Here is a 15,000-nt window from a genome sequence, read left to right on the forward strand (position 1 = left end):
AGCAGCGGGAGCTGCGCCGCCGCCGCCGCCGCCGCCAGCCGAGGACACGACGGGGAGATTCCTCCGCCGAGGGAAACATAACTCAGATCCACTTCAAGAGGAAGAAGAAGAAGTTCAGTGGCTCATTGACCAGTTCACGTTCCTTCAAGGTCGTCCGCTCTTCAAAGAGAGATTTGTGTTTATCTGAAGGTGAATCTGCTGCTTTAACTATCAGATGAAAACAATACTAATTTCAGCATTGACCTTCCCCTGCTGCTCTGGTTCGGATGTTTTAGGACGAGTCTGTTTCTTTTTCTTTTCATCTTTAAAGGGAACAAAGAGTCTGTGATGAAGCCACAGTGGAGACACGTCCATTAACGTCTCCGTCAGTCCGACCCGGTGCTTTCATCAGCCCCAGTTACATCACTCCGCTCTTCCCTCGCTTCTTGTCTTCACTCCACATCCTGCGCTCATTCATCTCTACATTCACACGCTGAGGTTGTGTTTGTCATTAACATGAGGAGGAAACAGAAATGACTCATTTTAACCATGAAATCTAAATAAAAGCTTTTATGGCAGCATGAAAATCTGCAAAGGAAATAATATGAACATGAAATATAAATATGGATAATAAAAATATGATCTTTATGTATTTTCTGACAGACTGTAAATAAAGATGTTAAAGATGCGGTACACGTCATCAACCTCCTTCATGTTAGCAACCTTTGAAAGTTTAATGTGAAGTTTTACCTGGACGTAGTAAGTTCCTTTAGTCTGAGCGTACATCATCAGGAAACAGTAGTCCAGGTTCTGCTTCGTCCTCCACCTGACGAAGAGGAGGAAGAGGAGGAAGGAGACAAAATGTTATCGTCATTTGCAGCTGACGCCCGTGTGACAGAAAAACTTCAACGCTCCATAAATTCCCAGCAGCTCCAGAAACAACCTGAACAATCAGCGGTGAATTGAATCAGTGTGTTTACAGATGAGCTTTGGTAAACAGCAGAGCACACACACACACACACACACACACACACACACACACACACACACACACACACACACACACACACACACACACACACACACACACACACACAATGTTTTTACAGCTGCATTTGTCCGGGACTATTTTCTGCAGCGGATGAATCCACGTGTTCTGCTCTCTCACCCTCAGACTTTTCAGAATCTGAATTCTTTCTGTTTATACAGATTAAAAGAAACGAGGCTCCACGACCTTTGACCCCGACACCAGAGAATGACCTGAGTGGAGGTTGGTGTAACATGTGATGATCACATGACGTCTGACTCCTTCAGCCCTCCAGAGAAGAACCCCCTTACTACAGGGAGTCAATGAGTTTTCGTCTGAGATCTAAAAACCGAACGGGGGTTTTTATGAATCCGTGACGTTAACAGACTCGTCTTTGTCTCTCGATTCAACGCTGAAATCAGCTGATTTGCTAAAAACAACAGGATCCAGTGTTTTCTGAGGACAAAGAAGCTTTTTCTCAGCGAACCAATCAGCAGCAGCGTGATCAGAATATGAAAGATCACGTCACAGCAGCTTCGTTGCTTCACCAACATGAATCTGAACTTTAACTTCCTGTGAAGTTCAAACCATCAGATTCATTTTGCTTCGCTCGTCTCCTCGTCCGTCTCCGTGACCCCGACATGGAGCGAGATCACAACCTGTTCTCTGATTGGTCAGCTGATCTAGTGTTGAGGGAAGGAAGGAAGGAAATGAGATGAGGGGAAGAAAGGAGAGAGGGAGGTTAGGAAAAGGAGGAGGTAGGAGAGGAAGGGAGATTAAAGAGAGAGAAGAGGAAAGAGGAAGCAGGAAGAGAGGAGCTGAGGAGAGGAGGGATAAAGGACGGAGGAAACTTTCTCATTCCCTCCCTCCTCACACCTTCCTTCTTTTTTGGGGCAGCTGTGGTTCAGGGGTTAGAGCGGTTCGTCCTCTACCCGGAGGGTCATGAGTTCGATCCCAGTCTTCCCCATTCCCCATGACAGAGTGTCCTGAGGAAGTGATGCAAAAATTATAGATAATATAGATATAGATGAATGTGTGTGTGTGTGTGTGTGTGTGTCTGTGTGAATGTGTGTGTGTGTGTGTGTCTGTGTGGAATGTGTGTGTGTGCTGTGTGTGTTTGTGTGAATGTGTGTGTGTGTGTGTGTGTGAATAGTGAAACGGTGTCATCACGACTAGAAAAGATCTAAATACAGACATTTAGCATTTTTACAGTTTCCTTCCTTCTCTCCTTCATCCTTCTTCCACTCTGTCCATCTTTCCTTCTCTGACTCCCTGCTCCCTCCCCTCCTGGGTTACCATGGGAACAGGGCCAAAGAGGTGGGGCAACGTTTTATTAACTAAAATGATGTGTGTGTTTGTGTGTGTGTCTGTACGTGTGTGTCTGTGTGTGTTAAACAGCTCCCCAGGCGTCTGTCAGCCTGTCATGTCTAATTCATGAGGCTCTGAGCCACACTGAGCGATCTAACTACACACACAGACACACACGGTATCTTAATGTTTTACCTGGTGTGTGTACGTGTGTATGTGTGTGTGTGTGTGTGTGTGTGTGTGTGTGTGTGTGTGTGTGTGTTGCTTTGATCAAGTGCAGTTAAAGAGGAGAAGTTGTCATTTTAAATCAGAACAAAGTCCCTAAAGAGAAACTTATAAAATCACTTTTAAAGCAACAAATGATTTCATCCTCTTGTTTCATCTGAGGAATGTGATTGGTCCGTCTTATTATAATTCCCACAATGCACAGCAGGTTGCCGGCGGTTACTTGAGCTTGAATCGTGGATTAAAGGAGAATCCAGTGATGTAAGGTTTCCACACTTTCTGAAACATCAGATTCAAAGACTCTGCAGACAGGGGGCGCTGTTTCCAGATCCGACTCATAACATATGATGTCATTTAAACAAACGACCAGAAGGAAGACAAACACAGATGCTCATGAGGGGGCGGAGCCCAAGAAGAGCCAATAACAGTCAGAGTCTGTAAGTCACATGATTGGAGCCTGTATGTTTCTGTAAATAAAGATGGACGACATGACAGCTCCCACAAGCCAAAGTGTCTAAACGCCCCCTGGTGGCTGGCTGCAGTATAATTCATAAACCGGCTCCATGTTAGCAGATGGGACATGGACCAAACTAAAAAATCAAAGTATTCTCTGATCAGTTTTAATTAGTTCTTTAATGATGGCTGAGACGTCATGATTGACAGCTGAGACTGACTCATGATTTGAGTTGGCAGCGTTTGTATCTGATATATTTTAGCTTCATTTCTGGAGGAAGTGGAGACGAATCGTCCATCTGCACACACACACAGACACACACACACACGCACGCACGCACACACGCACACACACACACACACACACACACTGACCTCACTCTCTCCTTTGGGTCTCCGAAGGACTCTGAGTCGGGAGAAGTCAGGGTAGAAGTGGACGGACGGAGAGACGACCTCCAACAGACCCGACTGAATCTCCACTGGAAAACTGGTGCAAACACAAACACAGACGTTGTTAATGATAGTTTGGGGAAGACTCACTTCTGACCCACTTTTATCAAACTGTTTGAGGGTTAGAATCAGGTTTAAGTTTGGGTTCTGCATTTAGTTTGGATAGTTAAGGTTAGGGTCAGGGAATGTATTAAATCAATGAGATAGAAGTACAAATGTGTGTGTGTCTAATTAATCATGCATTAACATGCTGCACTTTACAGTGAACAATGACACACACACACACACACACACACACACACACACAGGAGGTGTCATGTCTGTTTCCACAGTAACGGTATCCCATCATGCAGCTGGACTTACAGGCGCTTCAGGTTGTCTGCTACACTGACGGCGTACTGTTGGTCCGCCTGAACACACAGAGAGAAACTGATTTAGTTTCTTAGACACAGTACGGTGGCCCCGGAGGACAAAGTACACACATTGAGAAAACGCCAACCCCACACACACACACACACACACACACACACACACACACACACACACACACACACACACACACACACACACAGTATTTGGTTGGAATTTGGTTTATGAGAATTTCATAATGACAGGAAGCTGTAGATTCTGGTTCAGGTAACAAACTGCTGCCTAACGTGTTGAGGACGTGTTGAGGACGTGTTGAGGACGTGTTGAGGACGTGTTGAGGACGTGTCGGACCTTCACATGACGTGTGTTGTGTCACGAGTTCCGTGATTTAATATTCATCTCTTCACTCTAAAAGCTTTTAGTGACCTCAGTGCTCAGTGAACCTCCAGGTGAACCAGGGGACTGGCTGATCTGCCAGAGGGGGGGGGCATGAGAGACACACGGGAGGGACTGATGCACATGGGACAGACAAAGAGACTCATGAGTGAGAGACACACAAGGACACACACTGAGTGACTGAGGTGCAGCTGAAATAGCTGCAAGTTTAGGTTTAATTGATTTTGTGTATTAAGTGAATAAAGTATATTGAAAAGCGAACGGTTTGTCTCTGTCTGTTGTGGTGTGTCCCCGGTGGCATCGGACACCGTCATGATGCCACATTCACGTACAAAGACAAAAGCCTGCTGAGTTTATTGTTCGTCTCTGGACATTCAGACCTGAGAGAGGAACTGAGTCTGAATCTATGAAGCATCAGGCCGGAGGAAAGGAGCTGGAACAACACGTAAAGTCACAAGAAACAAGGATTACTTATATTAAATATTATTTTAAAAAACACTTCAAACTGGTTTCAACAGGAAACTGTGTTCGTCCAATAAACTGTTTATAAAAACAGACGTAGACTCTGGGTCCAGAAAGTGAATCCAATACAGGAGAGCCTGAAACCTGTGTTCTGTGTAGTGACCAGCAGGGGGCGACTCCTCTGGTAGTTTCTATAGAAGTCTATAGAAAGTGACTTCTCACTTTATAACGTCAGTAAACATTAAGGAGTTTATGTCTCAGTCTGAATTATGATCATTTAGAGTCAAACAGACCATAAAGCACCAGATGTGTTGGGGGGGGGATACCACGCTAGTCAGGCTCCGCCCCCAACTCCTCCAAATATGGTATCTTCTGTTTTTTTAAACCAAGATGGCGCTGAACAGCTGCTCACTAACCAGCAGGCGGCGTCACAGGGACACGTGTGTTTGTACAGATTCACATCTACAGTGTGAAACAGATGAAACTGCAGCAGTGAGTGACCTTCATCACTGTGACTGCACACAGACACACACACACACACACACACACACACACACACACACACACACACACACAGTTTATGTGATTTCACAGCTCAAATGATTTCAACACACACTTCATCATCGTTTTACCTCCCTGAAGCATTAGCACAGATGCTAAACAGAGTCAGTGACATTAGCACTGTGTGTTGTGTGTGTGTTTGTTGGGGTTCATTAGCTTAACCACTGACCTTTAGAAAGCAAGCAAGGAAGCACACACACACACACACACACACACACACACACACACACACACACACACACACACACACACACACACACACACACACACACTGACCTCAGCGATGAGGACGACAATGACGCAGTCGTCCTTCTCGGCGGCGCTGAGCTCGGACATGAGAGAGTTGAGGGTGTCGCTCAGGTACGAGTGGACCTCCCTCTTCACACTGGGGACCCCCATCACGATGGAGACTGCAAACAGAAGAAGAGGATGAATGGTCAGAGGTCAGAGGTCAGAGCAACCTGAACATGTGTCAATCAATGTGGAAGTTCATAACAACTACTTCAGAGAACTTTTCAGTCTCCAGAATCAGCAGCAGAGTGAGCGCTCCTCTCTTTAACTAGTGTTAGCACACATTAGCTGGGAGGGATAACTTGTTTACTAAATGACGTGGCTGACACACACACACACACACACACACACACACACCCCTCGTCCAGGTGTTGTCTCACCTCCAGTGCGTCCCTGTCCCAGGTGCACAGCGGGCTGCAGACTGTCCTCTCTGTTCAGCAGGTGAGGAAGATGATGGAAGACGGAGGGAAGCTGCAGGACGTTTTTACTGCTGCTCACATTCCACAACTTCAGCCTTGTCTCCTCTGAAAACACCAGACCAGGTCAGACCAGGTCAGACCAGGTCAGACCAGGTCAGACCAGGTTTACTTTACATTAGATCAGAGTAAACCAGCAGAGGCCATGTCACAAGTTAGACCGATTTTCTAAACCAAACACGACCAGGTTAGACCAGGTTAGACCAGGTTAGACCAGGTTAGATGAATCAGGTCCAGACTGTTTCATGGACCAGACGAGTCGCAGCAGCGTGGACGCACCTGAGAGGCTGCTCCAGGTCCGGTTGATGTCTCTGAGCGCCTGTTTCTCTGCGATGGCTCGTTTGATCTCCTCCAGCACCAGGTTCAGCTCCTTAGAGCGACGCAGGTTCTCCTGCTCCGCGGAGTGGAGACGCTCCCTCAACGCCAGAAACTCCCTCTGGTAGATATCCACCACATCTCCTGAGGAGGAGAGGAGAAGAAGGAGAAGCAGTTCATTTCAGACCTTTTCTCCCCTTCTCTTTGTCGTACAAGAACCTGAATGAATCTACAGTTTAAATATATTGAAATTTAACTTAATCAAAACAAAGAATATATAGAGAACAATCCTAATTCAAAATAAACATCATTTTCTCCATCGTTTCCTAAATATTCAACTTAGAAGTCATTAAAAACCTCCAATATTCAGCAGGAAACTTTTAAAATATGAAGAATTCTGAACAGAGTTTGGTGGATTTGTTACAGCAGCAGCTTCTGGGCCAGGAAGCAGAGGATCATGGGTAATATCCAGAGGGACGACACAGTCTGAGCTCAACACATTGATTCACTTTGTTTTTACATGAAAACATGAAAACAGAAGTAGTCACAGGCGTGGCTGCAGGTGGCGCTGTTGATCAGTAACTGCTTTTTATTAATATAAAAGGACGTCTGTGGACCTGGACTGTTTCATTCCACTGATTTGTCATTTACTGATGGACGAACAGATTTATGTTCCAGGGATTTCATCGTCGTTAACAGGTACAGAGACAGAGAAAGACATAATCTGAGTGAAAACATGAAAATAAAAAGCTAAATCCTTCATCCGCTGCAGCAAACATCATCCACCCGCCCATCATCCGCCCATCATCCCTCACCGGGTTAACGCGTGTGACAGTAAATCTGCAGTAATCCCTGTGAGACACGCAGCGTCTCGTTCATCAGACTCACTAACACCCGACTGCAGAGAAGCAGACATGGGTTCTATTTGATTCAGTTCATTTCCACATGATTCATCAGCTTCCTCCCACAGAACCATCCTGAACCAGAGATTAAAAAACAGTGAGACTGCTTGTTTCTGAAGCTGTTTCCAGACATGAACTAAAGTCTGCACGTGTTCCTGACGTGTTCCTGACGTGTTCCTGACATGTTCCTGAGTGTTCGTCACATGTTCCTGACTGTTCCTCACATGTTCCTGACATGTTCCTCACATGTTCCTCACATGTTCCTCGTCCTGACGTGTTCCTGACATGTTCCTGAGTGTTCACATGTTCCTGACATGTTCCTCACATGTTCCTGACATGTTCTTGAGTGTTCCTCACATGTTCCTGACATGTTCCTGAGTGTTCTCATATTCATGTTCTGCATGTTCCTCACATGTTCCTTCACATGCTGACATGTTCTGATGTTCACATGTTCCTGACATCACATGTTCCTGATGTTCTCACATGTTCCTCACATGTTCCTCACATGTTCTGCAGGATCGGAACGTGAGAACAAATGTCAGGGTCAGTGTCTCTGGAACTTTTCCTTTGGTTTAAGCTGAACCCAATGAATTAGACATTTCTTTCATAATGTCCCATAATTTACATTTTACATTTTCCTGGACGAACAGATTGAAAGTGTTTGGATGGAGAACACACTGAGGAACTCTCTCATTCTGCTGTAATTGTTTCTCTAAACCCTCATTAACGGAGCACAATAGTCACATCTGTTTGGCTGATAAGTGAAGTGCATTACTGAGAGCGTGCACACACACACACACACACACACACACACAGACACACACATCACTGATGAGTTTTTAATGATGCTCCTGCCCAGTTATTTATCTGCTCTGATGAAATAATCTCCCTCCTGCAGCCGTCGCTCTGTTAAACACTGAACTGTGAGCTGCTGCCGACTGAAGCTCATCGTGGTCAGAACGTTAGAAACATCAGGACGAGCAGCGACCACACACCAGACACTGTGGAAGATCCTGAGACATACACATCTGGAGTCAGGGCCTGGTTAGCTTAGCTTAGCATAAAGACTGAAATACAAGGGAAACTGCTAGCCTGCCTCTGACCAGAGTTCACACCATCATGCATGTTTTACATATAAGGTCTGTGTGTCTGTCTGTTTGAAAACCTCACATTGTGGCTGTAGTGAAGACTGCGGCCTGCAGGGGGCAGTAACAGGACTGATGACCGGGACTAACACACTCGTTTTTCTTCTGAGTTAAAACAGGAACAAGCAGCGAGATTTAATTTACAGGCTTTTACGACCAAGACAGACGAGTGTGTGTGAGTGTGTGTGTGTGTGTGTGTGTGTGTGTGTGTGTGTGTGTGTGTGTGTGTGGATAAGGATAACATCAATAATGGGAAAGTACAAGGCATCAGAGAGGATGTCTGAATCATATTGTAGTGATGTGCACAAGTGTGTGTGTGTGTGTGTTCAAAAAACATAATAACCAGTCACAGGGTGCAGACCACCCAGTGAATGAGATTACCCAGTATCCACACACACACACACACACTCACACACACACACACACACTGGATGAGTCACAGGGTCTTGAGGTTTTAAACGAGCCCTGTTGATCCTCATTGATCAATAAACGTCTGATTTCGATCATTTCTTGATCAATAATGTGATTTTTGGACAATTATGATTATTTGAATTATTCACTGCTCTGTGTTCCAGTAACATTAAGTCGGAGCAGCAGCTGAGGCGGGTGGAGACAGAGGCGGAGCTCATTTACATAGTCACACTCCTGAGATAAAGACGTCGAGTTACATCCAAGATATTTTAAAATCATGAAGAAAAAAAAATCCTCTGATTTAATCGTGTTTTCCTTTGATTTAGAGAAACAGAGACAAGTTTTCAATGAGAAGAACTTTAAAATCCAAGCAACGTTTGTTTGAGCCACTGACGGCACCAGAATAGTAAAAAGTGTGAGTGTGTGAATGAGTGTGTTTGTAAGTGTGTGTGTGTATGAGTGTGAGTGTGTGTGTATGAGTGTGAGTGTGTGTGTATGAGTGTGTGGCTTCCTGTTCATCTTCATGCTTGCAGGGAGAGAAACTGGACCATCATGTCCACATGGCTGAGCTTCATGCACAGATTGGTCTGACACTTTCAAACCAACTCCCTAACGAGGAACCTAACGAGGATCCTAACGAGGTCACTAACAAGGGGTGTGTCTGTTCCCTGTGCAGATGATGTTTAATCAGAGAGAGAGAGGTAAATTAATCCTGCTCTTTCTGCAGGTTCAGTCATTTGAAGTGTGTAACTGTAGTTAGAGTAGATACCACACACACTAATGAAACAAGCAGCTTTAACACAACGTTAACACAACAGGTTATCTGACCGACAACAGCCCAGAGAGGACGAGTGGCAGGGAAACGGTGTCGTGATCTTCACCTGGTGAGTCACAGATGAGGAAATGCAAACTGCTGAGTCAGCTAACAGTGACGGTCAGTCCCAGAGCGGCGTTACATCACTTCAACAACATGACTCTAAAGAACTCGTTCAACACAAATAATGATGATATCTGTGTTAGTGCAGCACGGAAACTAAGCAGAACACAAAAATACAGTGAACAGAAAGAAGGATGGAAGACATGAAACAACGATAAGAGACAAAACCCCAGAATGGAAAGAAATCCCTGCTCTTACTTTTCACCATCGCTGATCCTGCTTTAGAGTATCTGTCTGTAACTAAGCAACCAACTGCAGAGGAGACAATCTACTTCCTGTTTACATCACATGACCAGTGTAGGTGTACAGTGTTTTCATGTGTGTTAGTGCGGACGAAGATGATTTCTGATACAGAGTTGAAACACTTTGTATCAGGAGATGGATTTAGTTATTTAGTTGTTTAGACGCAGTCACACACACACACACACACACACACACACACATTCAGGTTCCATCTGTAACTCGGCTTCAGTGTCGTCGGCCGTCGTCTGTACCGCAACTTCAAAACAAACGTATTTCCCATCATGGATGATTTATAAACAATAACATAAAACACATTTCATCCATTCGTTAACCTTCTTAAAAGAACACACACACACACAGACACACACAGACACACACACACACAGATACCTGCCTCTACGTTTTCAAACAAATCTCCGAAAACATGACTTTTGTTACGAGAAAACAAAAACAACAACAAGCGTTCAGACAAGCCGGGCCAGTAGGGGGCGTCAGTGAGGAGGAGCAGTGATGCTACATGTAGCTGCTAACCTGTTATTAGACGTATGTGCTAATTACACGTAAAGAAACTGGTTGTTTGTCTCATTGTTGTTGTTTCTGGTTCATGATCGTTACACAAAGTGACAGTGAACATGTGTCGTCATCGTTTTACATGAACACACAGATACACAGAAACCAGAGTTTTTTTAATCTGCACAAAAAAATCTATGTTTTAATTCTTTAAAACGCTTGTGAGGAAAAGTTTGTTTTATAAATGAGTGTAAAGAGGACGTGAGTCTTTAAGGTTGGAGTTGATGTCCACAGCTCAGAGTCGTAGGTTTGATGCTCTGACACCTGATCCGACCTCCATCTTTACCTTCTCCTGAAGCCACGCCTCTTCATCCTCACGTCTCCTCTACTGAAGAGATCCAAATCTAACGTTTTGGTGAAAGGAGAAGGTGAACTGAACTGAGCGTTCACACCTTGTCTGTGATTTTTCACAAGACTCCCACAATCCTCCTCTGCTGTTCACACATGATTTATAAATCGAGAAAACTCTGTCCCTGGTTCACGTGAGTCTTCACAGTGAGTTCAGACCACAGTGAAGGAGCAGTTTGGCTGCAGCTGAACTGAGGAACAGACCAAAACAAAGTGCTGTTTTCTTTCCGTCTGAGCGGAGGCCTGGCAGGAGCATCAGCGCCGGAGCCAGAGACGCAGAGAACAACAGACACAAAAACCCAGAAAACATCAGGAACTGAAGAAGAGAGCAGACAAAAGAGCCGAAGGCTGCTCGGAGCCAGAGCCGCTGAACAAACGACCCCGAACAAAGACGGCGTCTGTTCCTCGTCTCCGTCACAAAGGAAGACAGACATGGAACAAGTCTGATCGAGGGACAGGTGCGTCCGTCAGAGACACAGGAAACACACGCTTCCAATCAGCAGGTCGGTTTCAAACACGACACCTGAACCAGACGCCGCTTCCTGTGGAAAATGTTATTTCAGTGTGAGACCATGATGCTCGTGGTGAAACAGCCGCCAGGACAGTGGAGGAGACGCTGCCTCATTTAGTTTCTGTTTAAAACAGTGACGAGGAAAAGTTTTTCTGTGTTTAATGGATAAAAGATAGATGGGTTAAAGGTCACCACAGGAGACACGAGGAACCATTTCGTAATATGAAGGATTATTAATATTTCAACTCTGCAGCTGTAAAGTGATTTTTCAGTCCCTCCAAGTTACAAAGTTACAAAGTTGTGTTGTTTCATATAACTGATACAAAACATGTGCACTAATGAAACTGTTACATCTTATAAAGTCGTTTTAAACTCTGCTTGTTATAAAGACATAAGATTTCAATTCTTCTCATGGTTCAACCATCATATCAGATTAATGTAATTAACTCATAAACACGTGAACGTGAATCATTCTTTATTGGACTGAATAACAAGAGAAGCAGATGAATGTTCTGATATTATTATTCACTATACGTCCAACACACACACACACACACACACACACACACACACACACACACACACACACACACACACACACACACACACACACACACAGCCTCCTCAGTTCAAATCCAGTATCATCTAACACCATGACTTCATCAAACATACGTGTGTGTGTGTGTGTGTGTGCGTGTATGTGTGTGTGTGTGTGTGTGTGTGTGTGTGTGTGTGTGTTGTAAACATAACGTCTGAGCTCTTGTTTCAGTCGATATGAGGAGTGGATTTGTTCGATTTGAGCCTTTAGTCAATCACGTGTGTGTGTGTGTGTGCTGTGTGTGTGTTTATACACACACACACACACACACACACACACACACACACACACACACACACACACACACAGAGTGACCTGTCAGTATCAACTGTCATGTCCAATAAAACAAAGTAGGAACTGAGATCTAGCAGCGTTTTGGTTCCCACTTCCTGTCGGACACAGGAAGTCACTGGTTTCACTGGAAACAACAAACCTGATATTTCTTCTCTGACACTGATCAAATATTCTTCACATATGAAAACATATGATGGATTAATCAGTCAAACTGAGACAAGAGCGTCTGTCCTCCACTGATCCTCTGTTCATATTCTGGGACATGACATATTTGTACAGTTGTCTTTGTGAGGACATTTTGACTGGTCCCCACTTTAACCCACTTTGAATGGACGGCTTTAGGGTTAGAATCAGGTTTAGGTTGTGGTTATGTTTTCAGTTGTGATGGTTAGGGTGAGCAACCATGGTTGTCATGGTAACTGAGTGGTGCAGCAGGAGGGTGATATGCACGTTAACGGGCCGTTAGCGTCAGCTGATCCCTAGCCCACTGCTATGTTTTTAGCATGCATGCTAACACGGCCTCTGAAATGCTATAGCAGCAGCTGTCACAGCAACAGAGGCATGTAGCCTAGCATCATGGAGATGAAGATGAACACTGAGGTTCTTCAAACGTCTTCATCACAGCTGAACATCAACTATGTGGTTGAATTTAAGGAGAATTCAAATGAGCAGACATGTTTTATTATCATCTGACTGAAGCCAACCACAGATGAATCTGGATCAACATAACAAAGTAACATGAAATGCAAGAAAACAAATAACTCTGCTTGTGCTCAGATTCCCTGCAGCTGCAGCTCTTCTCTCGCTCAGACTCGCAGGTGTAGTGTTGTTTAGTCTGTGAATGTTTGATATCTTCGAAAGTCCCGTTCAGTCGGTCACTTTAACCAGGTTCAGGTTCGGCTTCTCACCGCTGTGTTTACAGGAGAAACAACGACAGCTTCCTGCAGCAGGAGTCCAGAACATCGCAGCTCAACATGCAGGCAAGTCAATGATCTCAATATTTTTACGAAATAGAAACACTGTTGTTAGCAACTATAAAAACTAAATGGACACCGCCCTGTTTCTCTCCCTGTATCTTATGAAAACAACTAAATAAACCATTTCGTTCATCGTCACTACATCTGTCTTTCTATTGGTTGGGGAATGAGACGGTGGAGCGAGCGTGAGCAGAAGAGCTGAAGCTGGAGAAGCAGGAAATCTGAGCACAAGCGTATATTTGAGTGAAAGCTTTATAAAAATCTGAGTGTGACATGAATAAGTGAAGGACCAGGCTCTGAGGGAAGAGAAGAAAAAAGACAAACTCACAAACAACAACATTTAAAGTCCCAGAGTCACGTGCACGTGTTTCCTGAAGTAGTTTTATTTAAGGCGTGACCATGAGAGCTCGGTGATGAGACCTGAGGGGACGGACTGGAGACACCACATCACTGCAGACCTTCCTGTCCACACGATACCGTGACCTCAGCTTCCTGTCTGTAAGAACTTCATTTCCTGTGCACGGCTCACACACATTAACATTTCATCTGCTCAGTTCCCACAATGCTTCACACCCAGCCTCTGCCCAGGATGAAGAGATGATGTCATTATGTGACACAACAGCTGCTCATTAACCTGCGCTGACCTGCTGCCCTGAGGCCAGCAACTACACTACCCAGAATCCCACAGGGAGCTGTCATGGGCCAGGGTACTTCCTGTTTACTGTGCTGCAGGTCCCTGAGGATCAAACTCAACCAAGAGGACGCAGAAGAAGACGGAGCGACATTTTCCGTCTGGTTCTCATCAGATAAAACAACCTGAGCTCCCACAAGTGAAGCCAAAGCATCTTGCTCGCCCCCTGGTGTCTGGCTGCAGTATACGTCATCAACACCTCCCCTCCATGTTAGCAGACGGGACACGGACCAAACTAAACAATCAAAGTAGACGTTAAATAAATGTCAAAGATGTTTCTGTCATTTCAGGTCGATCACAACCTATGTGCTCATGATAACAGCTTCATTCGCCACATTATGTTTCACCCGTATGTTACACTTTCAATTCCTGCTCTCATGGAAAAGAAAGCTGCACAACGTCCTCTCCTTCAGAGGCTGTGTCGACAGATGTGTAAACTAATGTCGTCTATACTGGAGCAGCAGCTGAGAACAAAGAGGTCCTGATAAACAGTCCGTTGTGTAAGTGCTGCCTCAGCTCAGATGGATTTACTGCAGCAGTGAACTACAGGCCATTACGACTCAGACACTCGGACATTAGCAGAGCTCATAAACCGGCTCTTTTAAGCTTTAACGCCGAGCAGCTGCAGCAAAGCACTGTGGGAGCTCCGAGTTCTACTGACACTGACCAGGGCTTGGGGAGCAGCGAGGACTCAGTGAACTGAAACAAACTGTTTATATTCACTCTTCTTCTAGAACCTGCTGCAAGTGAAATAAATACCTCTGAAATCGGACGGAGGAAAAGTGACACAATGAAAACAAGAAGCTCACAATTATATATTTCACTCATTATCCCTCACTGGTTGTTTGTCTCCACCAATCAGAGCCGTTTCCTATGAGGTCACTGTGACCTTTGACCTTTGGAATCTAAATACTTCATCTTTGAGTTGACAACTGGTCAGAAAGATGGAGAGATTCTCTAAAGACAGACTTGAGATATCAAGTGAGGTCACAGTGACCTTGACCTGTGACCTTTGAGCAACTGAATCAAGTGAGTACAAGTGAACGTTTGTACAAAAACTG

At 44.8% G+C, this 15,000-nt stretch overlaps 1 protein-coding gene across 4 annotated transcripts in view; it reads right to left on the minus strand.

Annotated features, from left to right (window-relative positions):
• LOC118112591 (alpha-1,3-mannosyl-glycoprotein 4-beta-N-acetylglucosaminyltransferase B) overlaps positions 1-15,000 on the minus strand; it is a 95,533-nt gene that overhangs the window by 66,482 nt on the left and 14,051 nt on the right. For 3 of the 4 annotated variants that reach the window (XM_047340665.1, XM_047340666.1, XM_047340664.1), the window contains exons 2-7: positions 6,277-6,456; positions 5,902-6,045; positions 5,507-5,640; positions 3,806-3,852; positions 3,368-3,479; positions 730-805 (exon numbers count right to left, since the gene is read on the minus strand). In XM_047340665.1, coding sequence (XP_047196621.1) covers positions 749-805; positions 3,368-3,479; positions 3,806-3,852; positions 5,507-5,640; positions 5,902-6,045; positions 6,277-6,456 — 674 coding nt within the window. In that variant the 3' untranslated portion in view covers positions 730-748. Of the gene's footprint in view, positions 1-729; positions 806-3,367; positions 3,480-3,805; positions 3,853-5,506; positions 5,641-5,901; positions 6,046-6,276; positions 6,457-15,000 lie in introns of those variants that run through there. The other variant, XM_047340667.1, reaches the window with a different exon arrangement.

This window comes from Hippoglossus stenolepis, chromosome 7 (assembly GCF_022539355.2).
Source record: "Hippoglossus stenolepis isolate QCI-W04-F060 chromosome 7, HSTE1.2, whole genome shotgun sequence".
In the NCBI taxonomy this organism is placed as follows: Eukaryota; Metazoa; Chordata; class Actinopteri; order Pleuronectiformes; family Pleuronectidae; genus Hippoglossus; species Hippoglossus stenolepis.